At 36.3% G+C, this 23691-nt stretch overlaps 1 protein-coding gene across 2 annotated transcripts in view; it reads right to left on the bottom strand.

Annotated features, from left to right (window-relative positions):
- The window catches only part of ME1 (malic enzyme 1), a 175380-nt gene that overhangs the window by 122265 nt on the left and 29424 nt on the right, over window positions 1-23691 (bottom strand). For both annotated transcript variants that reach the window (XM_069851267.1, XM_069851268.1), the window contains exons 2-3: window positions 5745-5878; window positions 491-640 (exon numbers count right to left, since the gene is read on the bottom strand). In XM_069851267.1, coding sequence (XP_069707368.1) covers window positions 491-640; window positions 5745-5878 — 284 coding nt within the window. The remainder of the gene's footprint in view (window positions 1-490; window positions 641-5744; window positions 5879-23691) is intronic.

Below are 23691 nucleotides of genomic sequence, written 5' to 3'. Positions count from 1 at the left end.
AACCAACCTATAAAATAACAAATTAAGCAGTGGGAGAGGCACTTGGATGATTATTGATTAAATTTAAGATGTCTGTAAGTACATACATAATGCATCCATAGCTTGTATACATATTATTTTTATATATGTATGTACAAAATATCTGTAATACAAATATTTATATACGTAAAAGTCTAAGCTCTTCAGACTGCTGCGACAAATCTAAGACTAATGAATCATTCTTCTCTGGTCTTATAACATGCAGTTAGGATTTTAAAAAAGTCTGTTCATGAGATTAAAAATGTACTCAAGTTTTAGTACAATGAAAACAACCATTTGCCCTCTTAATACAACACAAATTATTGTTTAATGTAGACCAAAAGTGTAGTTTGAATTATCTCAATTATTGCAATTTTGGCTTACATTCAGCTGTGACAGAAAACCTCAGCAGAAATTTGCCAAGAAGAAAATAAGATACAGTTACTTTTATTTGAAGTATAAACTTACATACCTTGGCCTCCGAAATGCTAAACCATATTGTTGGCAAGCCAGTCCCACAGTGGGAGTATAAACAATAGGCATGAACCTTTCAATGTCAGAAGTCAGCACTTTATAGAAAAGCTTTTCATTTCGTTCCTGAAGACTCATTAGCAGAATATATCTGTGGAGAGTTACACACAATTAGATAGAGATCAAGTGAAAATATAAAGTAAATTCAGAAACACAAAGGTGTTCAACAAAGTTATTAAAGCCATGTTTGTTCTGTAACAGCCTTTTTCTTCTTTAGAATATTTAAATTCCTCCGTGGCTTAATAGCACAAATGGGTCAGACACAAAGGATAACAAAATGGTTAATACAGAGAGAAGCTGAAACCATCACAAAGTTGACACACTCTACATACTCAGGAAGATAATCTCTCTCAGGAAAAAAAACCTATACTGCAATTGAGTACTTGGTCTGTCAGAACCCAATATGTACATATCAGTTATTCCACTTGAAATAAGACCATCATCAAATAAAACTTAAACAAGCTTACTCTCTTGCCTAAAAAAATGAAACTAAAAATATTAACTCCAGGACAAACCTTTCAAAAAACAAAGCATGCACATATGGCCTTTGGCCCCTGAAGCCCACATTCGTAATGAAATCTGCACTGATTCATTTGCTAATTGAAATGATTTATTTATTGCATTTGAAGAAGTTCTGTCCTTATTTAAAAAAGAAAACCAACAAGAATCACAGAATCACAGAATCACAGAATCACCAGGTTGGAAGAGACCCACCGGATCACCGAGTCCAACCGTTAAAATATAAATATATATCAAAGAAATAAGAGTGAAAGGAAGTTCACGTGTGTCTGGTTTTTTACTAATATTGCATATATACACTACTGCTCCAAGATCCCAACCAGGAAGCCAAACTTCAATGCTAAGTATGACAGAGGATATTGGACTATGAGAGATTTCAAGTTATACTAGTTCACACAGGTATGAGACTGGTCATTTTATGAACACTTAAAATTTAGGAATTTGATGATCATAACCTTTACCTCACTATTTAGTACTTTTAGTAAGGTTAAATATTACTTTAAAAATTAAGTTAGCTTTCTATACCAGTAGGCTTAAGATAAAAAATTGTCTATGTAAATGAAGTTATGTAGGATATTAAAGTTATGTAGGATTTTATTTTTCAATTTACAATGGATTACTGATTACTTACACTAAAAAAGTCTAATATGCCCATCATTTTGTTACACAAGTGTTGAGAAAATGTATACAACACATTCATTCCAAAGGCCTGGAGTTTTGTCTGCATAAATGTTATTCATATTAACTTCTCTTCACCATGCTCCTGCATCACCTACACCAATAAAATGTAGTTCATCCTTCAGGACGAAACCAATGTAGTCAGGTAACTATCTAACAAAGAACAGTTTAATAAAGGTTTAAACCTTTAACAAGTGCTATAAGCAAGGCTCATGCAGCCAGTTTGGCAGCTGGTGACTGTAATGAAGTGACAGAAGTGAGGCAAAACAGTGTCCATCCCCCTTGAAATCTAGAAATCAAAGAGTTGAAGATGTACTCTAAATACCATCAGCATCAGGCATCCTGAACCACCCTCCATCATACACACTATTTTGAATGTTCTGCAAGGTTAAATTATATGCTGAACTTGTAGTTCTCAGCTACAAATATACATACATACTAATTTTCTTTCATATTATTGCATTTCCCTACTAACCTCTCATTTTCCCAGTATTTCATTATGATATAGCATAACCTTTAATGTCTTTGAATTCTTGGTGCATTTTTTTATCAAAACCTTTCTCTCAGGGATGATTATCCCATCACTTACCTTGAAATACAAGCTTATTCACATATAGTTATGAATCCAGAGGATCTGCACGGTGATGTTAGAAAATACCATGCACATTCTGCTTTATACCGGAGACTGCAAACATTCCTGAGAGCCACATCACTACATTTCGAAGCAGTTGCCAGTACACTTTTTTTCTTTTTATCACTTTCATTTCAAATGATATCTGGCTACTTAAGACTTTAAATTACTTTTCATCATCCTTTCTTATTACTCAGATCAATCCTGGATTTTAAATGGGGTAAAGAAATCTTGTACAAAAAATAAGGAAAAGTTTAGTAAAAGGCTTGCTCAAGGGCTTCAAATAAAAAAAACCCGATTTGCTAGAACTCTCAATTTTGTTTTTACACTCCTATAGCATTAAATTGGGATTTTATTTTCTTATTTGCATTTATCATGCCACTTTTATATTCAGACTACAGTAAAGAAATTGCAAAAACAATAACTGCATGCTACTTAGAAACATACTTTTGAATATTACATACTTGGCCATATCCAAATCAGCATTAGAAATATTATTATAAGGTCAAAAATACTTCTACAGAAGTGCAAATTTGATCAGAAGACTACTTTTCAGTTTCAGATATCAAATATCTCTTCTTTCTCACCACAGTAACTTGCTTAGGGGTATTAACTTTCTCAAAAAATCTTTGTTAAAGGGAAAAACAAAACTGCTTCATCCTCAGTATGGTGCTGGTTATAAGGCATCAGACAAACAAGTAAGCATCTTCTAGCAACATCCAAGTAATCTACACAACAAAAAGCATGAAGTCATTTTCAGCATTGTGTTTTTAAAAAAGATATATTTAAAATACAGTACTTCATGGAATTTTTTCTTGAAGCCCTATTTAATTGAAAACACAGTGAAAACAAACAATAAAACTCTGAGAACAATAATTTGTGCTTTAAAAGGGGAGAAAAATATTATCTGTCCTCAGACATGGAGTCTTGAGTGAAGATTTTAGGGAAGAGTTTCAGAGGTTCAAAATCAACGCCTGGCAAATAAGGCAGAGAGGACTGCCAAACATTCAAATGTTAGTATGTGACTCTTCCCTTCACCTAAGAACTTTTCATGCTTGTCTGCTATTATGAAGGGAATGAAATACAGTTGCAACAAAAGGGTATAAATCAAATATCACCCAAAACCCAAAAGAAAACTAATACAACTGGCAGAAAATTACTGATTTTTTTAGGGTAACTGGCACTACTATCACTGACACGCATTTTATAAGGCAAAACAAGCAAACAAAAACCAACCACACAAAAAAACCCCAACACCCAAAGTTAGTTTGATCTTCTCTTGCAAAGCATGAGAGCAAATAAAGGAGGGCAGCACAAATGCTATTATTTTTAACCTGTGTAAGACACTTAGCTCCATTACTTTGCATCATCAATATCTATATAGAAGTGCTATTAAAGACAGATCTTTAAGAAAAAAAATACACTGTTCTCAGGAAAAATGATTTGATGACACCTCTTCTAATAGTCACACATCCAGTGTAATATTTTACCAGTGTGGTTCTTTGAAGAAAGAAAAAACCAGACAGGAGATGTGTCTATGTAATGGACAATGATTTCGTTGTCAATTGAGAGCAAGAAGAAAGACAATACAGAACATACAAGAGAAAAAAGAAGGTTAAATTACTTGCAGAATCCATCGCAGCTTTTCTGAATCAAGTTTGCAGAATAGAATTATGTCCTGTTAGTAGCTTCCTTTCTGCCATGCGTACCAGGCAATACATTTGCTGCTGTTTCACATTCATGTTGTGTATGAACTCCTGATATTTCAGAGTACAGCAATTCCATGCTGCAAGTCGGCAAAGGAGTTTCAGCCATGCCAAAACATGTCACGCCATGGTACTATCATCTGAGCTTTATGAATTTACACGCACTCTCTCAAAATCAAGGCAAACTATAATCCTGCCAGTGTAAGATGCTGTTATGCACAGCATTAATGTTTCATCAGACAAAACTCTTCTCTCTAAGGTACTTAACAGCTCCCACCTCTGCCATGTTCAAATGCTTGTACTTAACCTTTCATATTTGGGCATAAAACATACAGGTATACACCCTCTATCAAATCCCAGCTGGAGGAAAAAAACCAACAGCTTCTCTTAATCGCTTTTCAATCACTACTTCTATGCAAGCAAAGACTATATCAGATGCATCTGATGAAGAAGAAGGAATGTTGGTTTTTTCCCTACAATTAGTACATTTACATTCAATAGAAGACAGCTGATTGCTCTTATACAAGGTTCTCCATCAGCACCTGCCTGCACAGGAAGCAATTGAGATTTTCTTTCAAGTTCCATTTAGCACAGCCAATGTCTTTTGGCACTCTCCATCAGTAAAGGTATTCAAACTAACTGTGGCAGGATCACAGTCACTCTTCCCCTTGAAATGCTTCCTAGATTACCCTGGAAGCTGATTTCTTGACTGCTATGGACCTGTGTTATGAAATCATAGACTAGCAGGGGTTGGAAGGGACCTCTGGAGATCACCTCATCCAACCCCCAGCTCAAAGCAGAGTCAACTACAGCAGGTTGCCCAGGACCATTTACAGTTAGGTTTTGAATATCTCCAAGGATGCAGACTCCAGCGCAGCTTATCCAGCATTATAAATGGAGCCAAACTGTTTAATCAGACTGTAAGGGGAAGGAGAAGAGACAAATAGCCGGACCAAAAATTATGGTTGAGAAAATACCAGTGACATGCACCAGAATAAGACTGGGAAATAAACACATCCTATTTTGCCTCCACAAAACCCAAAGATTGTGGCAACTTTAAATTATAGAAAAGCCTTGCCACCAACAGACAGGTATCTAAAAGACATATAATCCATACCAATTACAAGACTAATCACAACAAAGAAAAGTAAGGCACAAGACAAAAAACAAAGGAAGAACATTTTGCTCTAGGGCCTATAAAACAATAAAAATAAAACAGAGTATTCATATATGTTTAAAGCCCTCCACACCTTTTTTTCTTTGAAAAATAACGAACATAACAACAACATACGACATATTAATTGTTTAACATTTTATAAATTCTATGTATTTGTTTTAATGCATAAATATCTATAGGCATGTGAAGACATTAATGACTTTCAGTTTAATGTGAGTTCATTTGCTTCTGATGATGTTTGTTTCATTTGGTTATTGGAATAATAAGTTCATGTGAACAGCACTGGAATATTACAATTTAAGATTAGGAACTCATTTTTTTAAGAAAGCATTCTAGGAGAAGTATATATTTAGCTTAATAATTCCAAATCATCAACCACCATAGCTTGGGAAAAAAACCACAAAATTCCAACCGCACTACTATAAAAAAAAATAAGGGATTCATGGTTTGATAACCAGGATAAAGTTTCATCAGCATATTTTACCTGTCAAGGTCAGAAGTCAGCCTTTCAAAATTCTTAATAATATTATAAACCTGGGCATCTTGACCAAGAAAGCAAGGTGGCAATAAACCATGAATATTCAACTGCTGCCTCTCCTCCAAGGTAAAAGCCATGCCCTGAAAAAAGAAAAATAAAAAATACATATATATAGATATATATGAGACATTTCCCTTTTAAGAAAATTCTGCAGCTAAATACAGTACAGGTAAAATCAGCATCAGAAAAACCTTTTAATAGTAAACAGAATTTAAAACTATGCAACAATTTTGGAAAAAAATTATTGAGTTATAAGGAAATAGGGCTGTACTGTACAATAACTCTACCCCAGTACAGAATGAGTTAAGGTCTTCTGACACTTCAAGACTTAGCAGCAGAATTATTAAGTCACAAGCAAAGAAGAGAGCAGCAGCACACTCTCATTTACTCGTTTGGCTATCTTCTAAACACAAAGCATGGATAATGTTTTCAGTGCTTTTATATGTGAAAATTGTTCAATAACTTGGTTATCTCAGATGTTCATGTGAATTTTTAACAGGATTCTGTGGTAAAATAAAGTCATCACTATCATTTTATAGTCAAAAAGCCTGGTCCAGCACCTCGTGAAGTAAGTCAACAGAAACATGGCCATAGCAGGTTCAATCCAAACTTGGATTTACATTTATTTTCTTTTACAAATTCTCATTCAGTTACAGTAAGAAAAATCTGTACAAACTTACTAGAATTCCTTATTGCACCCAGAAAAGATATTTAAAAGACATTTAGTATGTTACATGGACAGTCACAGAATGTTTAGCACTTAAATCCAGTTTGTGTTTGGCAAAGACTGCCAAATGGCTGCTTTTTAATGAGATCTGCCTGTCTAAACTATCTTCAGAAACTACTCGAGTTACTGTAAGAAAGTCGATGCCTTTACAGTAGAAATGTGTGTGTGGGTTTAGCACACCAGTATCAAGCACTCTGCTGAAGGTTTACTTTGCTGTGGTAACTACAGCCAGTCAAAACTGATGGACAAGATCAGACCTTTGACAGCTTTAGGGCATAAAAGGAATGTCTGAGGAGTTTCTTCCATATATAACCTATGAAATCTATGCATTTGTTTCACACCATAGCCACCAGCTAAAGACTCCACAGACTTGTTACGGCTCTCCATTAGCATCACGCCTGCACTGCTTCCATTCAGGAATCAGTACAGGCAGATATCCAAGTGTCTTTGAGGTCTCTCTTAGGTTGGCACCAAAAACGTCTATGATCTTTGCAACATTCTTATAATGCAGCTTAAACATATTCAAAAGTTAATGTACTAGAGGTTAGACAGCATTTATTACTCCACCCAGAAGGTGTGGGGGTGGGTAGGTAGGTGTGTGTATAAACAAGCCATTACACAGTTGTCTGATATTCTACACTCATCCCACTAAAATATACAAAATACTTTGTTTCTTATGAAAAAAAATTTGAGAAAATAACTTAGGAGATATGAAAGGGGAAAAACGGCAATGCAATGTTTCTACGTTTACTTTGCTGTGAAAAACAAGTGCTGCTACGATATCTTCACAACTATCTCTATAAATTTACTTTTAACATTTCTTTGTTCATGCTGCCATGATAATCAGGTGGGTCAACAAATGATAGGAAAAAGCAGGTAAAGCAAAAGCACAAATACAAAACGCATTCTCCACTATGTATTTCCACTACTCCTGCCTTTTCAAGATAATAAATTTACAGTCCTTTAAACAATGCCATTACCGCCTCTTTGCACAACACCTATAAGGACACCACATGGTGAATTCATACCAGATAGTTTGTTTACATGGACAAGCATAATTTTCTTTTCAGAAAAACTTACCTTGCATGAATTATTCTTACAGAAAAAAATATACTATAAAACCTTCCTGTCTCATACTACTCTGCACTTCTTACATCATTTTTTAATCAAAATAATTTTCAAGAGTTGCTTGAAAAAAATAAACTAACCAGAACTAAAATGCTAAGGCAACCCCAGCCCACTGTCTGCACTAAAATGCCATTAATCAAGTTCCTACCCTTAAGTGAAATGATGACGCAAATTAAAAAAAAAAAAGGAAAAGAAAAATTTAATAATGAACATTGTTGAGAACATCAAACACTTCCAGAACATTCTCTTCCTACACAAAGAAATGGATGGAAACCAAGTTTAACAAAGGTCAGTAACTATTTTGCTATAGTTTTCCGTGCATGCAAGATTTCAAATGCTCCCAAAAGTGTATACAAAATCTGTTTTCTCTTGTTCTTACATGAATTTTTTATGGCCAGATATGTCATGAGTGTCTTCAGCTTCTATTACATTTTGAAAGACCATGGAAGAATGGAGAATCAATGCTCGTCAGTGAGTTTATTCAAAGCTGATCCCTCTTAATCTCCAGTAGACATTTTTGGCCTAAAAATATCACATAAAAGGTGTGTGTGTGTGCTCACATACACACACACTTTAGCATCAGTTTCAAATGGTCAGGCTGTACAAAGCTGCATAGTTTCAGTGGATCTCAGACTGGCAACAACTTGTCTCCATTTCTCCTTTTCCTTGTTTCTACTAGTCAAATTTTCTGAAAGAAAAAAACTCTGTGTGCGCCTTCACTTTAGAATTAATATACAGACTTTAATTACTGTGATAGGGTTTCCTCTCTTACAGGAACATGTATTTTAGTTTAAAACAGGAGTATGAAAAGTTATATATATTGGCAAGTGTCTTTTTTGAAAAGTTCTTTTGTCTTTGAATAGCGTGTTTTCCACACATCCCTACAGCTCCTACAGTAAATGTTCATTTCTTCTGGGTGGTACTACAAAAGTACAGCGCTCATCTACAACTCCTATACTATCCATGGTTTTAAAATTCTTTTCTTCCATACTCTTCTTTGGCACAGATATTATGAGTTTTTCAAATTTCTAAGATGGCATGTTATTTCCATTTTCTCCCTCACATATCATATAGGCTCAAAAGAAAAGAATGATCATTAAAACATATTGTCTGAGGATTTAATGATAGGCTATTGTATGCAATAGATGTAAACTATTTCATCTCCTTGTAACAGGATGAGCTTGACTACATAAGTTTTATGGATTGACTAGATTTCTTGCATTAGCTTCTCAGATTTTCTTTCCTACATCAGAATTCTTATTTTTTTCCTGTTTGAAGTGTTGTTTCCTAGCTATCCAGCAGAGAGGGCTCTAGGTCCAGCTTGGTTTACATGCTCTTTTCCTGAGAGCTGCCTTTTGTGAACACCTGGAGAGGACAGGCTTCCATTAGCTACAGTGCACCACAACCATAATAAAAGATGTGAACTCTCTTTTTTTATGTTCTGTATTACAAATAAATTGTCTAGGAAGAACTACAGTGTGACAATCTGAACACTACACAAGGGCAAGAGGCCACAACTATTAAGTATTAAACTTTGACTAATTTGTGTTGAATTGTTCACTGTTTCATGCATTAAAAAGACAAAACATACATCATAGATATGACAAGTATAGTAATTATTAAGGGTCCCTCCCAGGTAAGCATTTGCAGTTTTGCAAGGGTTGTGCTTGATATGCTTCTTTACATGCTCTGGTTTTGGTAAAACTAAATTGTTCTTCCATCACCTCTTTATCTTCCTTTCCCACAAGCCCTTTGGTGGAACTGGATTTTTGTTTCCTTTGTTGCTCCTTTGGTCCAACAGCCCATTCCTATTCTCATTTGCACAGAAAGCTCTCAGAGTCTGTTTTTTTCATTTTCAAGTTCAACTCACTGCAAATACATTTCATTCTGAATTCATCTCTCCATTTGTAATGATGTGAAGTTTTTTACTTTCAGCAGGGATTTTAGATTACTGTACATTGCTTAATACTCTTCCACTGTTTAATCTCTGTTGCTTTATCAACTTAGGTCTTAACTTGAATTTGACCTCTGCCCCGCCTCTATCGTTTCCCCCAAGCCTCTCTGTCATAGGGTTCTTTTAGTGCAACTACATATATGTCAATGCTATTGCTCAGTTGCAGTACTGAAAAGCCATAAACCAGAATAAACAGCTCAACACCTTATTTTATCAGACAGTATTTTGCATTGGCTTTTGACTGAATTCTCAAGCTGTGCTTCTAAAGACAGAGAGCACATTCTAAACATTTCAAGAGCTGTCTCAGCCCCTGTTCAGAGCCAGCAAAGAGACAAGTCTTATCTCTTAATAGATTCCATTGACATATCTGAAGGTCATCTAATTGCTAAGCTTTATACAAACTTCTCAAGGAAAAGAGAGTGCACCAAAGTAATGTCTGCATGTTGTCTATGTGCTAATAAGATTCAACTTCACTAAAGGGTAGCCAGAACCATCTCCAAACAATATTAATAGTGGGGATCCTCCTCCAATTTCTTTCAAGACTTCACCATCTTTTGCTGTAATAGATCAAAATTTCCATTTTTAGAAACACCCATGCATTTAGAAACCACTTATTTCCTTCTGTCAGCTCCACTGCAGGTATTTCACAAAGCTATCAGCTTGATAGCAAACAGAAGGATGCTGGCTGAGAAGAGGAAACCACATCCACAGCCGCGGCTCTCAGATTCACTAACTACTTCCTCAGCCCATGGTAAGAGAAGACCAAGCCCTGTAAGATATCGGGTCATCCCTGGGGCTCAGGAGAACCACTAACATCCAAACTCTACCCACATGTATATGTGGCTCAACATAAAAAAAACCAATGAAGATTAACTTTAAAGCTTGGGAGCCAAGAGTGGGACAGACAAAGAGATGGTTACAGAACATGTTCTAATCTGTCACAGTAGGAACGGTTGGACTCGGTGATCCGGTGGGTCTCTTCCAACCTGGTTATTCTGTGATTCTGTGATTCTGTGATTCAACTGCTTCACTCAGTACAAGTGGATGTGTGCTAAATATAGATGTTTTCTTACCCTCTGTCGGAAGATGTTGGTTTGCAAGAGTGAACAGCAAGTTAACACCAAGTTTGTCACAAAACTGAAGAAATCTGTGATGGAACCTTCTCAATTATTGACTGAGGTTTACAGCGAAGAGATCCCAAATATCAAGTTGGTGCTCAAAGAAGCCCATTTTTTTTCGTAGAAGATGTGAAAGCGAAAATGACAGAGACCCTCAAAAGCCTTTCAGAAAAAGATCTGTGAAATAGCCTTTAACATTGGCGGCATCACATGCAGCTATGGGCCAACTTGGAAGGGAACTATCTTGAAGGTGATCACGGTAGACTTTCTTAATTTGTTAAATAAAAAGAGTTACAGACACGTTCTCAGTTTTTTTTGTGTCAGACTTCGTATTTGAGCGGAACAGACCTGTGCAGGGGAAAGGAAAAAATGAAGAGGAAAATAAAAAGGCGTAGCAGGGAAGTATACCTAGTAGTACTGTCTTTTCCACAAGAAAAAAAATCTCCGGACTACTGATCTAAGATGTCATTAGAGGAAAATCACAGTATCTAAAGTATTTTGGGTACAAGTGAGTTCATTGCCTCAGACTATCAAAAAGTAAAAGAAACCTTTCTGTTAATAAACCCACTCTGTATATCTAAATCACAAAAATGCAGTGGACCCATTTCAACAATATCTTTAAAGAACCACCCAAATCTGAGGGACTCAGATATGCACAACATCTGCTGCCATGGCTGGAAGGAGGATCGCTGGCTCTACGCCACCTCTTGCAGCCTCCCTTCACAGCACTTGGTAACCCTGAGCAGATTAAAGAGGCCGGAAAGCACTCTGACAGAGGAAGTTCTGAGAAAATCCCACTGCTGCCTGCAGTATAAATCTGCTCAAGATCAGAATCAATTCTTTGAACAAATTGACTTACAGAACCCTGCAATTCCATATTCTTTTTTTTTTAAAAAAAAGGAAATGCAAACAAGACAAATGCTTTTGGCTCAAAGACCAAAAACATTCTGCAGTTATGGGAGACGTTTTTGTCCCCAAGGTGTCCCAGATGAAAAATCTCTGGCATCACTTCTAGTCACCAGTAGCACACCATCCCATACTGCTCACAACACTTCACGCACAAGATTATCTCCAGGAGAAATTCAACTGCAAAGCTAGATGCAGTCCTCAGGAAAACATAATCTTTGATACATGTAACATTCTGTAAGCAAATCTTTTGCTATTCAAGCTTTTGTCCTCAGTAATTTTGGCTTCTCACACTACTCCAGTATTGTTAAGGAGGAACCCAAGTCAAAATTAATAAAATTATTTTCTTTTGCTTTATTTGAAGGAAAACGTCTTAGGCTGAAGAAGAAGCCAAGTGTATGTATAGTCCTGGAAGTATAAGCTACTTGAAAACAGTTTCGGGCACCTAAAGTATCATAAGCCCCTTTAAGATCAGAATATGTAAAAAACACCAAACCAAACCAAAACGTAACAGTGAAATTTAAAATCACTATGAAAATATGGCACACGTGAATATTCAATTGTTTCAAGCTACATTTAAGAGTTTCATGATCTGCTAATCCCTTTGAGATGTTTTAGATAATTTTTATTTTAAAAGACCTCACCTTTAACAGGGGAAAACAGAGTTTTACAAGCATTTCCCCTCTATTTTGCAATTTTATTATCCAAACATGACTTCAGAGGAAACCAGATAAATACTTCAAATACTCCATGTCCAACACTCATTTCAAGGCATGTTACTGCTGGAAATAGTTAGAATAACTAAGCTGAGCACATGCTGTGTAATAAACTCATTCTGCTGAAAACAAATGTGGTTCATAGCAAGACACTACAGTTGGAGCACAACATACGGTTAAGGAGGTTAGTGCTAGTTTCTCTGCTCATTCTTGTCACTATTGCCAAAAATTATTAGAAGCACAGGCAACTAATGCAGCTCTCTGGATGAACATCTCATCCGCAACAAGCACTTTAGGCCAGACTTGTCATACAAAGTACCCCTGGAGGTAAGCAGAAGGAGTAATTTTTTAAATGGTGCAAATTCTCACATAGTTTTCTGTCATCAGGTATCTTCTTTTTGACCTGAAGAAAAAAATAGCCCAGTAATCTGCCAATTTACACTAACTTAGAGCTCCATGTTTCTTTTTAGGAATGATTTGTTGTAAAAAATATATGCAAAAGGGCTTGAATTGCAGAATTTGATTTTGATTTTTTTAAAAAAAAATAGGATTATTAAAATCTTTGAGAGAAAAAAATATATTGTCCTAATGAAGGCAAGGGAGAAAGATAACAAATACAATTATAAGTTTATAAAAGGAAAGTATATCATCACCAGCAGAACATTACACAATTTAAGACATGTAGCATTGAATTAAGAAATTAAATCTGACCATGAAAATGCAAACTTTCTATTGCAACGCTCTGGCAACACACACAGAAGAAAGTTCAATGAATTTTCAAAAGCAAAGAAGATCAGTAACCATTTGTAACCCTGGCTGGGATGAGGAAGGAGAAAGCCAGAAAAGGAGGACTGGTAAAGTGTGAACAGCAGAACTCAAGTTAGATAATGCACTTGTGTTCCTTTTGAGAAGCTCTTGTGCATAGGCATGCATCAGGACTTGTAAAACTGAGATATGCTGAAGGTAAATGAAAAAGAATATAATACAGTCCATGGGCCCAGTGCTGACCATACAGGAAAAGAAGGGACTGTCCTAGTGTCAGCTACAAAATACCAAAAGGCCCAGGTTCTGTTTTTTGCACATTTTTTAAAAACAGCTTTTTAACAAGAATTTAGTTGTAGAACTGTATCATGACATTTGACATTTATAATTTCAAAGTCGTTTTTTGAGACTCGTGATAGATCTGTTGCAGAGTGTTTTTTTAGGAAACCCAAGAGACCTGAAGTACATTCACAGCCCAATTCTATAGTCTATAGGATTTTAAAAAGCAAACTTAAAAGCCCAAGTCAACAAGGGAAACTGAAACAAAAGTCAAATCCAGCTTCCAACACATAAAGCATGAATAGATACAGTAGCTAATAAACACACCCAGGGACTTATGACTCAAAACAAATGCAGATGGCCAGAAGAAGATCAGACTTCTCTTGGCAAATTCATCATGGGAATGTGTGGGCAGCTTGGCAGCCTTGCAGAGATACAGTGATTGCATAGAAGCGTGATTCATACCAGCACATTAGCGATGACACATCACAGCATTCTTATTTTAGCAATCTTCCTTTAACCTACTGTAAACAATTATCTGAAAGTAATCAAGTAAACCTATTTTAAGAAACTTTTTGCATACATTTGTTTTATCATACATGTACACAGTAAAATCTTTTTGCATAATCTCTCCTCACCTTAAGTTTGTGATGGCTGCATTACAGAAACAGCAGACAATAACAAGCTGAACAGTAAAACAAGTAATCGAGACAAGAATATGTAAAAATACAGTGCATGCAATGGTACCATGTAGGATGGGGCTGAGTCTAGTTAGACACTAAATTTAGGTGTTCATATGCAATCTAGGTATCTAACCTCCCGTGATAATTATGGGATATATAGCACTGATTAAAATAAAAAGCCTAAATAAAGATCCAGCTCACCCTAGAATAGGTACTTTGCAGTCAATAAACCAAATTACTCTAATGACTATACTGATTACAGACAAATACAAGATTTGCAGACATAAGCCATCTCCCTCACCAGGAAGGCTCGAAGATACTGGGTATAAAAACTATAAATAAACTGCACAGGAGATAAACACCAGGTTCACAATACTCCTCTGTATTTCAAGGGGCACTAGTTGCCTGTATAGTTGCTGCTCCAACAAGCCCCAAATGTCCTTTAGTCTCTTCAATCCATGTGTCCCATTTAAATCATTAAAAATTATCTTATCGTGAATCCTTCATATCATTACATGAATTTTTAATCTCAAAGTAACCAAAAAAATTCTAGAGCTGCATTTGTCTGCTTTCAATCAGAGCCAGTTGCCTTAAAAGCAGATTTAATGTAATTTTAAAATCAAAAGATCATTTACAAAGTGCAACATGAGGGCACAGAAACATCCAGCAAGCCACCTCCCAGACTCACAGTCCTCTACATCTTACAGCACCTGCAGCTGAAGCTATTAATATGCTTAGGGAGAGCTGTGTTAGAGCAAGATCTGCAGAGATGCCTGGCCTCTCACTTTTCACGTGAGAATAACAGTTTTGCAGTTTAGCAGGTGTGAGCTCGTGTGATGTGCTCTGTAGGTCCCCTTGTCTGTGGATAGAGAAACAAGTTTCCAGAACACAAAAAGCCAAGCTGTCCCTGCTGAGAGGCAGCATGAGAAGTCTCCAAAGACCCAGAAAGCTCTTGAGACTGATGATGCTGCTGACTCCATGAGAACCAATAAACTGTGTGTGTGTGTGTGTGTGTGTGTGTGTGTGTGTGTGTGTGTAACTGCAAGCAGACCAAATAGACGTAGTTATCTGCTATTAACAGTAACGGCTTGATTCTGTTAGCAATAATTGATAACAAACATACTAAAAAATACTGGTTGTGATCTGCATCTCCCCCAACCCGAAGCCCTAGCAGGGACATCAGACCAGTGCAGAGACCTGTCGCAGGTCTCGTGGTGGCTGCTAGCAGGCAACACCAAACAGCTTAAACTGTAGAGCCAAAGAAGCTGAACAAATATGCAGGGTTGGTTGTGGGTTTTTTTGTCCCTGGCTATTTCTGAGCCATTTTATTAGTTTAAAACTCCCTAGGGATGTATTGACCCTGAAGGATGCCTACTTAGGAAAGCTCTGGCTGTGGGAACCATTCGGGAAAGAGACAAACAAGAGCTTGCAACATCACTTTCAGACTTGTTGAGTATGTTCTTAAGACAGATGTAAATTTTCAACACAGTTTACCAACACTATAGATTAAAAACACTGGTTGTAGGCCACCTCAGAGTTCTAATCCCCTGGATGAACCATGATAACAAAATTAATCTTGCCAATTTCTGCCTTTCTCAATATTGTTTCTCTTCTAACATAACTTATAGCCATAGAAAGTAATATTTAATGCATTTTTAAAATAAAGCAGTCATTATGCCTTACTAGACCATATCTGAAATTCTACTTAAGTAATTAATTCACTTGTACTGTAAATATGGTGAGTCAATATTGGTATAACTCTAATACAGGAGGCCTGAGATGCTATAAGAGAAATAACTAACCTGGAATCTCTATTTCTAAAGTGAATTTAGATAAGCATAATATCTGCTGACCTGACATCTGTTGCTAACCAGAATAACTCCAAATTAAATGCCAAATAAAAGGTCTTTAACTGCAGCAATTCTATAAGTAAAGTACAGTCTCCAATATGCAATACTTACATTTACAAAAGCAGATATTATTTGAGAGTCAGTCAAGATTTCCATGTAGGTAAAAGAGGAATTTCAGTGCCTGCCAAAAATTCCATCTGTCTAAAATCAGTACTTATCCAAATACAGGTTAGTAAGCTCTGAAATCCTGAGGGGATCTGATAAACCTGATACGCTTAACAGACTTTATTGTTGCCTTTCAGAGAGTAAACAGATTACCAACTACTGTATTTGGGGCTTCTGATAAGAATAAGCAATGAACTTCTTTTACCAGCATGAGAAATAATTAATACAAATAAATATTTTGAATACTATAACAAAGAGTTGCTTTGAGAGAGTCAGAGGCCGATCTCAAAATTACCATCTTTCCCTTCTGGTATACAATGGTATAAATGAAATCTAAATAAGCAGTCTAAAATAAAGCAACATGAAAGTATGTGAGCAGAAAAAAATGGTAGGCAGTTGTTTCTGCAGAACTACTGCAAAAAAGGTGCTGCAGACTTGAGGTTGGTTTACTGGGCAATTCTGCCCCCACTCTCCACCCTCAAAAAAGCAGCTTTTGATTAGCATATCTTAAAACTGTATTAGCATATCTTATAACTGTATTTTTTAGGCATCCTCCTAATTACGGCAACTCAAAATGAAGTGAATCTTTTCTCTGATGAGGATGTTAATAAGTGCATACTTGGCTTGCAGTTGCAGACACACAGAAGCCTTGGCATCCTCATTTTCCTTCATCCTGTCTTACCCCAGGTAGGTGCTTTTCCTTGGAACTCCTTATGACTGCTCCTACTTGCATGGTCCTCAGGCTGAAAGATTTCTGCCTTACAGCAGCTCCTTTCACACCTACAACAGTACCAGCGTCATCACTTGGGAGGATTCTCCCTATTGCATCGACGTGGTGACAGGGAGACTGGCCAGCCTGATGAACTACAAAGATTCTACCTGAGAGTCGATAGCATTGAAACAAGCTGACGCTAGATTACTTGTGGGTAGCATACTGTTTCACTGTGTCTAAATGTTATGCTTCTACTCAAAATTAGTCCTCTGGGCACCCTCCACAGGCTATGGAGAAAGACTGAGCAGGCCTCTAGGAAGTATCCCTTTCTCTTTTGGACTATAAGGAAATGTAAACAACTATTTCAGACTCAAACCATGAGATGAATAAGTTCCATTGTCATAGGTTACAGTCCACCCACTTTAAGTCTCATGGTCATAGACAGTCATAGCCTGTATTGCATATCCATTGATTGTTTCCCACTCTGCAGACTGCAACTTACTGTTCCTTTTATCATCTCTGTCTAAGAGCTGGCAATTCATGTGTACATTAAAAACGGCAGAGCCTATCCAAACCTTTTATCTGGGGAGCTTACTTCATCCAGTATTGGCATTTGTTTCAGAATTCAGCAGTACATTAAAACCAAACTAGAGCAACATGCAAAATATACATTCTGAATGCACCTGCCCTGTAAGTGCAGCCTTAGTTGTTATTCAGCAGGTAGGTAATCATTCCATTTTTGCCATAACAATAAGTATTCTACTTGCAACATTCTCTTGTAAACAAAAGTCTTCTCCTTCTTGCTGAAAAGTCACTGAAAATTCATATTATCATGAACAAAGTGACAAAGAAAAAATGCCAAATTACAACTTTGAGTAAGCTGACCAGTGGATCGCAGCAGATTCACCTCTTAAAAAAAAACCAAAACATTTCAAGTTATGTATAGGAATGGATTACTACTCTGTTCACAACATCTTTTTTTAAAAAAAAAACTGAACACACTTCAGGACAGAGGCTCATCTGTTATCCGGTGATCATAGAATATTTGCTTTAGAAGACATTTACTGGGGGTTTCAGCTATAGTTCTATTCTGTGTCATAGTAAGAATTAACAGAAGTACTTCAGTTTCTTAGGCAGAATATGAAAACTAGTTTTCATATTTTAAAATTCTGTATTCAGTAGGATTTATTTGCACTATGCCAGGCTCTAACTCAAGCTGATATCTATTTAATGTCACATAAAGTTCTGCAAGACCATGGTGGCATATATATCACAATATCCCACTGCCACCTGCTATATGTTTCTGCATCAAATCTGAATTTAGATTTGAACGTTGAAATGGAACTATTACTCAGAAGTAGCTCATGCATGCCTTTGACAGGAAGGTATCTTTAAGGAGACAATCCTGCCCATGTATTTATTTTCCTTAGTGAGTTTTTCAGTGTCTCTGTTAGTGTGAAATAATTCAGTTTAATGAGCTGGGCTCAAGAAAACTATCATGCTACAGAAATGCAGCACAGCTGAACTCTTTATGTTCTCCTGTGACTAGGATGAAGGTGTAATCCATTTCTTCAGCATTAACTTAAGAAAGAATACTTCTGGCTGGGAACAGATGGGAATTGTTGCACGCTCTCCTGACCCTCCCACTCCCCAGTGTCTGTGCGGAAAAGCTAGACAAGCAGCACTCCCGCATTCCAGGACCACAAACGAGACTGGGGTGAACTTGGAAGCAGACCAGAGGTGGTGTAGAGGAATGCTTAGTCAGACACGACAACACATACAGTAAGAAGCATAAACAACATCAAACTAAGAACCAACAAACTCCTTTTGCAGGATATTGGCCACTGCAACTCCTTTTACCTGCTTCCTAATAAGCTCAGTTGAAAAGAAACTAATTGGTTTTGCTCTTCTCGGACAGAAAATCAGAGATCATTGCACAATTCACTCTTTAATACAGGAGCATCACACAAAGTTTATTAACTTTGGAACAGTTCAGACTGTCTTATGATTACATTACACACTTAGAAGCAAAGAAATGTCAGAAGCAAAGATATGTCAGACTTTGTAATGCGTCATTTAAGCTAAGCAAGCCTCTTCCTCCCCCTTCTCCCACATGTGGTTTGTTTTAGGATCTAGTTCCCTCCCAAAATTCATAAGAAAAAAACAATTCTGGCCACAGTAAGATGTAAATATTCAAATTTACATTTTTTAGCGTGAATAATTTTAAGTTTTATATCTAAATTTAGGGATCACCTCAGACATATTTACACTTTGCATACACTTAACTGTGCTGTTCTGATTAGATCTGTTCTCAGAAATTAAACTGACCAGCAATTAGTTGCTTGTCATTAATCCCTTTGATCATATGGAAGTAGAGACCCCTAGAATGAATGCAGGCATGTAGATTTAAACATCTTAATTTCAGATAACTCTCAGTTTTTAAGCTATAAGGCTTTTTTTTTGTCCTTCACATAATGCAGTAGAGTTGTAAAATCTTAAATATCAAATCAAAACATGCCTTTATACCTTCTTAAAAGTTCATTGATCATTCCAGGGAATTAACATCTTAGTTTTAAAGCAAGAAATCAAATACAGGAAGAAGTAAACGTGTGCAAGAAGTGCAAAACATCTAGCTTTAAGTTTATCCACTGCAGTTTTTCTAAGTTCTTACACACATTATCATTTCTATATAAGCAAATCTTTCCTATTCAGATTAATGTAATTGTTCAAGTGAATGAAAATATGCATACACTTATCTTAAAGTTGTAAGAACATGATCCATTCCTGCAGTATACAGTTTTAAATTGATCACTGTTGCCTGCATTCTAAAATTACTGAAATGATGGCATTATTTGTCTTTCCATAAAAACCTATTTCCATAGACTGTAACTTCTAAGTTCTGGTGCAGAATAGCACCAGGTATTTTTTAAGATCTATTTAAGTTTTGCCATTTATGTAAGCAAAACAGAAGTCAGAGGAGATCCCACACAATGAATGAAATTAACTACAAAAAACCAACACAGACGTACATAGTAAAACTTTATCCATGATCAAGCTTTCACAGCTTCTGGCTGAATATATACTACTCTGGATGTATTATCTGAGATGTAATCTCAGATTATTTTTGTTAGAGAAAGATGAGTCAACTATTTTGACAAATATTCCAGTGAGAAAGGTCACAGTCAAGTAACCTTAACTTTTTTTGAGTTCAGCTATTTAGACTGAGTTCCTCTATTGGCTTGAAAAAAGCAGGGATATTAGAACTTTTGTTTAATCTTTTCTTTAATTTTACTTTTCAAGAAAATAAAAGAACAGAAGACAACAGAGAGCAACAGAATTAGGTGCAACACTGCTATTTTCTCGCTGGAACCTCTCCCATTTGAAATATGTCTCCTGGACATATCCAGGCTATGCAATTCATTAGAAGAAATGGCTGGTTCCAACGACATGCATGTGGAAAGCTAACATCAAATACCATAAACTAAACAAAAAGGTGTGTACAACTGATTTCTGGTATAAGCATCAGCACAACATCATTTACCCTAAAAATGCAAATAAACTATAAGCAAGCAGTCTTGCAAACTAGAAACAAGGGGCTCTTAACTAACCCAAGCATCCTAATCACAAAAAGGACCATCCACAGACAGATATTCTCCCCTACTGACAAAGCGTATTTGTCAATATTGGGATGTGGACATGCCTGTGAAGAACACAGCAGTTTCTACACTCAAAAAAACCCCAAACAGAAGTGCATATGCAGAGTTTGCAGGCCTTTTCTTGAAATTGTAACCACCAATCTTTTGCTTCCCTATTTGGTGTCCGTGGACTTTACTGATAGTGGATCTCTGAAAAGTAACATCTTCCTCCTTCCTTCTCAGGCCTCCCCAGCTGAGAAGAGATTTGTATTGTAACTGTGAAGACAGAAACAAAACTTCTTGCAATCAAGACATACAGAAGTTAGGGACAAGCATATGATGATACACTGAGTAATGTTGGAAAGAATTTAAGAGATTAATTATATAGTATGCAGCTGCAGTAATGAACTACTCGACTAACTCAGTGGACTTGCACTACGCTGACGTCCTAAATCCAAGCAACCAGTCACATCTTGTAACCTATAGAAGAAACTCTGGGCTTACAACGTAGCCAGCTATTTCTGCATCAGCGTTGTGCAGCCATTCATTTCTCTCTCCTTAATGGCAGTATCACATAACCAATTACTACAAACAGTAAATCACACTGCTTTCTTCATTAAGGAGAAATGTTAAGACAACTTAATTGGCTGAATATAGAATTAATAAAAAATATGGTGAAAGATTAAATTGCTAGGTCATTATACTTTACCATCTGATAAACTATGCTAGACAGTCTTATATTACTTAAATAGTCATTTAATTTTCTTGGCCTCAATGTTTATTTTCCAGACCTTGTCAGATGGCTATTCAAGAATGTAGAGAAGAATTCTATGTGGATATTAATTGTGAATGGTTTTTATCAAGTTTAATGCAAGAAAACCCTAAGCTTCACTATAAGCCTTTGCCAAATATTGAATCCTTGAGAGCTTTATGAAATTTTGGAGGCTATCCTACCACTTCTTTTTTTCCTTTACTAAGGGAACATAGTGTAAGTGTAAAAGCAGATGGCTATTTCAGTCAAGAACTCAAATATCAAGAAAAAAATTGTCTTGAGATAATGGACCCATTCCTAACACCTCCGAAAATGTGCACTCTCAAGGGCCTCATAGGATTATGACCAAGCATAAATCAAAGCATTCACAAATAAAACAATATTGTTTCAAAGCAAGAAATTCTTCTTTCAACTGCAAGCACATACATATAATCTATAGTTTTCCTTATATATATGATCTGTAAGTTTTGCTATGTACACAGCAATGAAGCACCTGTTTCATGACAGGATCTGTATCTATATTTTGAATTCTTAAACACTCAGAGGAGCCATCAGCAGTCGCTCTCATTACTAGAACCACAGGCAAAGATTATCACAGCATCAGAAGCAGCAGCTAAGGGACAGAACAGCGCACATAACTTTGTCATACAGTTAATATTTATACATATTCCTGGAAATTATAAGCTTCTCCAAACTTTGTTACTGAGACTAAATACTGATTTTGTTTGGCTCTGTCCCTCTAGTCAAGATGTGAGGAAAAACATAAAGGACCAGATTGACTAAGAAAGCAAAAAATCTTAAACACAAAAGGAAAAATAAGATACAACAAGCCGAAAGTCTTAGTGTGAGTTCTTATTTTGTTACCTAAAACTATAGTTTAACCAGTTAAAGAGATAAAGCAAAGGTATGCAACAGCCTTCCAGAGTATGGAAAATGTTGGTTGATCAAAGGAAGATTTCTACTAATGGCAGAACAATTCCATTTAAAACTGCTGTACCAGATGGTTCATACAGCTCCGCTTTTGCCAAGATACAACCTGTGTATCAATGTGTCTGCTTAGAATCTGCGTAGAAAAGATCAGACTGAAATAAATCACAGAAAAAAAAATGTGATAAAATGGGCCGTGCCACTTTTCTTTTTATTTGACTGCTCTCCAGAAAAGCTACACACATCAAAGCAAATAGTAAATTAAAACAAAAAGTGAATGTTATGGAAATAAAATCCGAATGGTAGTTAAGGAAACCAGCCAATATAAAAACATCTGAATTCGCTATCAGGCACAGAAGAGTTCTACCTGAAAGAAAATTTTTGAAGGTGAAAAAAATGCCAAGAATCCTCTCCCAATAGACCCGATTCGTTTCAAGTTGCTACCATTTTCAAAGCAAACCAAGGACTTACTTGCCCTTTCATCCATGTGTACAATGCACAGAACCTCAAGGGTAAACCAACAAGAAAACAGAAATAAAACAAAAAAAACCAACCCACAACATTATCTTAAGAAAACCATTTCCAATGTTGACATTGAAAAATGTATCCTGCCATTAAACATTAAACACAAGCATAGTTGATTGACCGTGAAGAAAATGTTGCCCCTCTATTCCCACTTTTCACATTTTCTAGTATCTAATTATGCATCCCCATTAAAAGCATTTTCTAGCTTCATAACAGCCACTTTTCCTAATGGAAATTATCATGGCAGATCCATCACTTGTACAAAATCAGAAAAAGTATTTTGTCCAAACGTGATTAATCTGGAGGGGGAATTAACCACTGCCCTTGATGTAACGTTGCCCCAGACAAACTGAGCTAACTAACTTGTGAACACAGCATCTACACAAGATAGTATGAACAATCGATAACACAGAAGAGGAAGTAGTTTTGAGATAAGATAGAAAACGACAAGATTTTCAGGCTAAGAGCTAAGATATTAAAAAGAAAAAAACACCCACATTTATGCAACGTAGGTAAAGTATAAGACTGTGACAGACCTAAGGAAACATTTCTAACAGGGTTTTAAGTCTTATATGGGACCCATAGTTTAAGATAGTTATTTGCTATACGTTTTAGAAAATGGTGAGAGATGTATTCCACTTAAGAAGAATGAAGGACCAGCAGTTTCATAATTCGTTAAGTATGAAAAAGTTTGTCTGCTTCTTGAAACATTTCAACAACCTACAGTAACATGAACCAGACAAGTAACACCAAAATTACATCCCTTTCAAGGAAAACTGAACAAAAAAAACAGTAGAAAAACCAACACCAAAAGGCATTTATCTTCTATTTGTTGAATAATCTATCACAAAAAAGCAGCACTTATCAGTTCCTACAGTACCTTCAGTTACTCAAATTGCCTTTTAGGGGCTTATGGACAGCTTATGGTAGAAACTTGGAATGGAAAAGTGGTCCACATTTCATGATGGTTGTCTCTACCTTGACTTCCTATACTGTAGTAATAATGCCAGACGCTATTCACACCATTCACATGA

The sequence above is a fragment of the Phaenicophaeus curvirostris genome, chromosome 2, assembly GCF_032191515.1.
Source record: "Phaenicophaeus curvirostris isolate KB17595 chromosome 2, BPBGC_Pcur_1.0, whole genome shotgun sequence".
NCBI classification, from domain to species: Eukaryota; Metazoa; Chordata; class Aves; order Cuculiformes; family Cuculidae; genus Phaenicophaeus; species Phaenicophaeus curvirostris.
The sequence above is the reverse complement of the archived record's forward strand: the minus strand, read 5'-3'. Positions and strand labels throughout refer to the sequence as shown.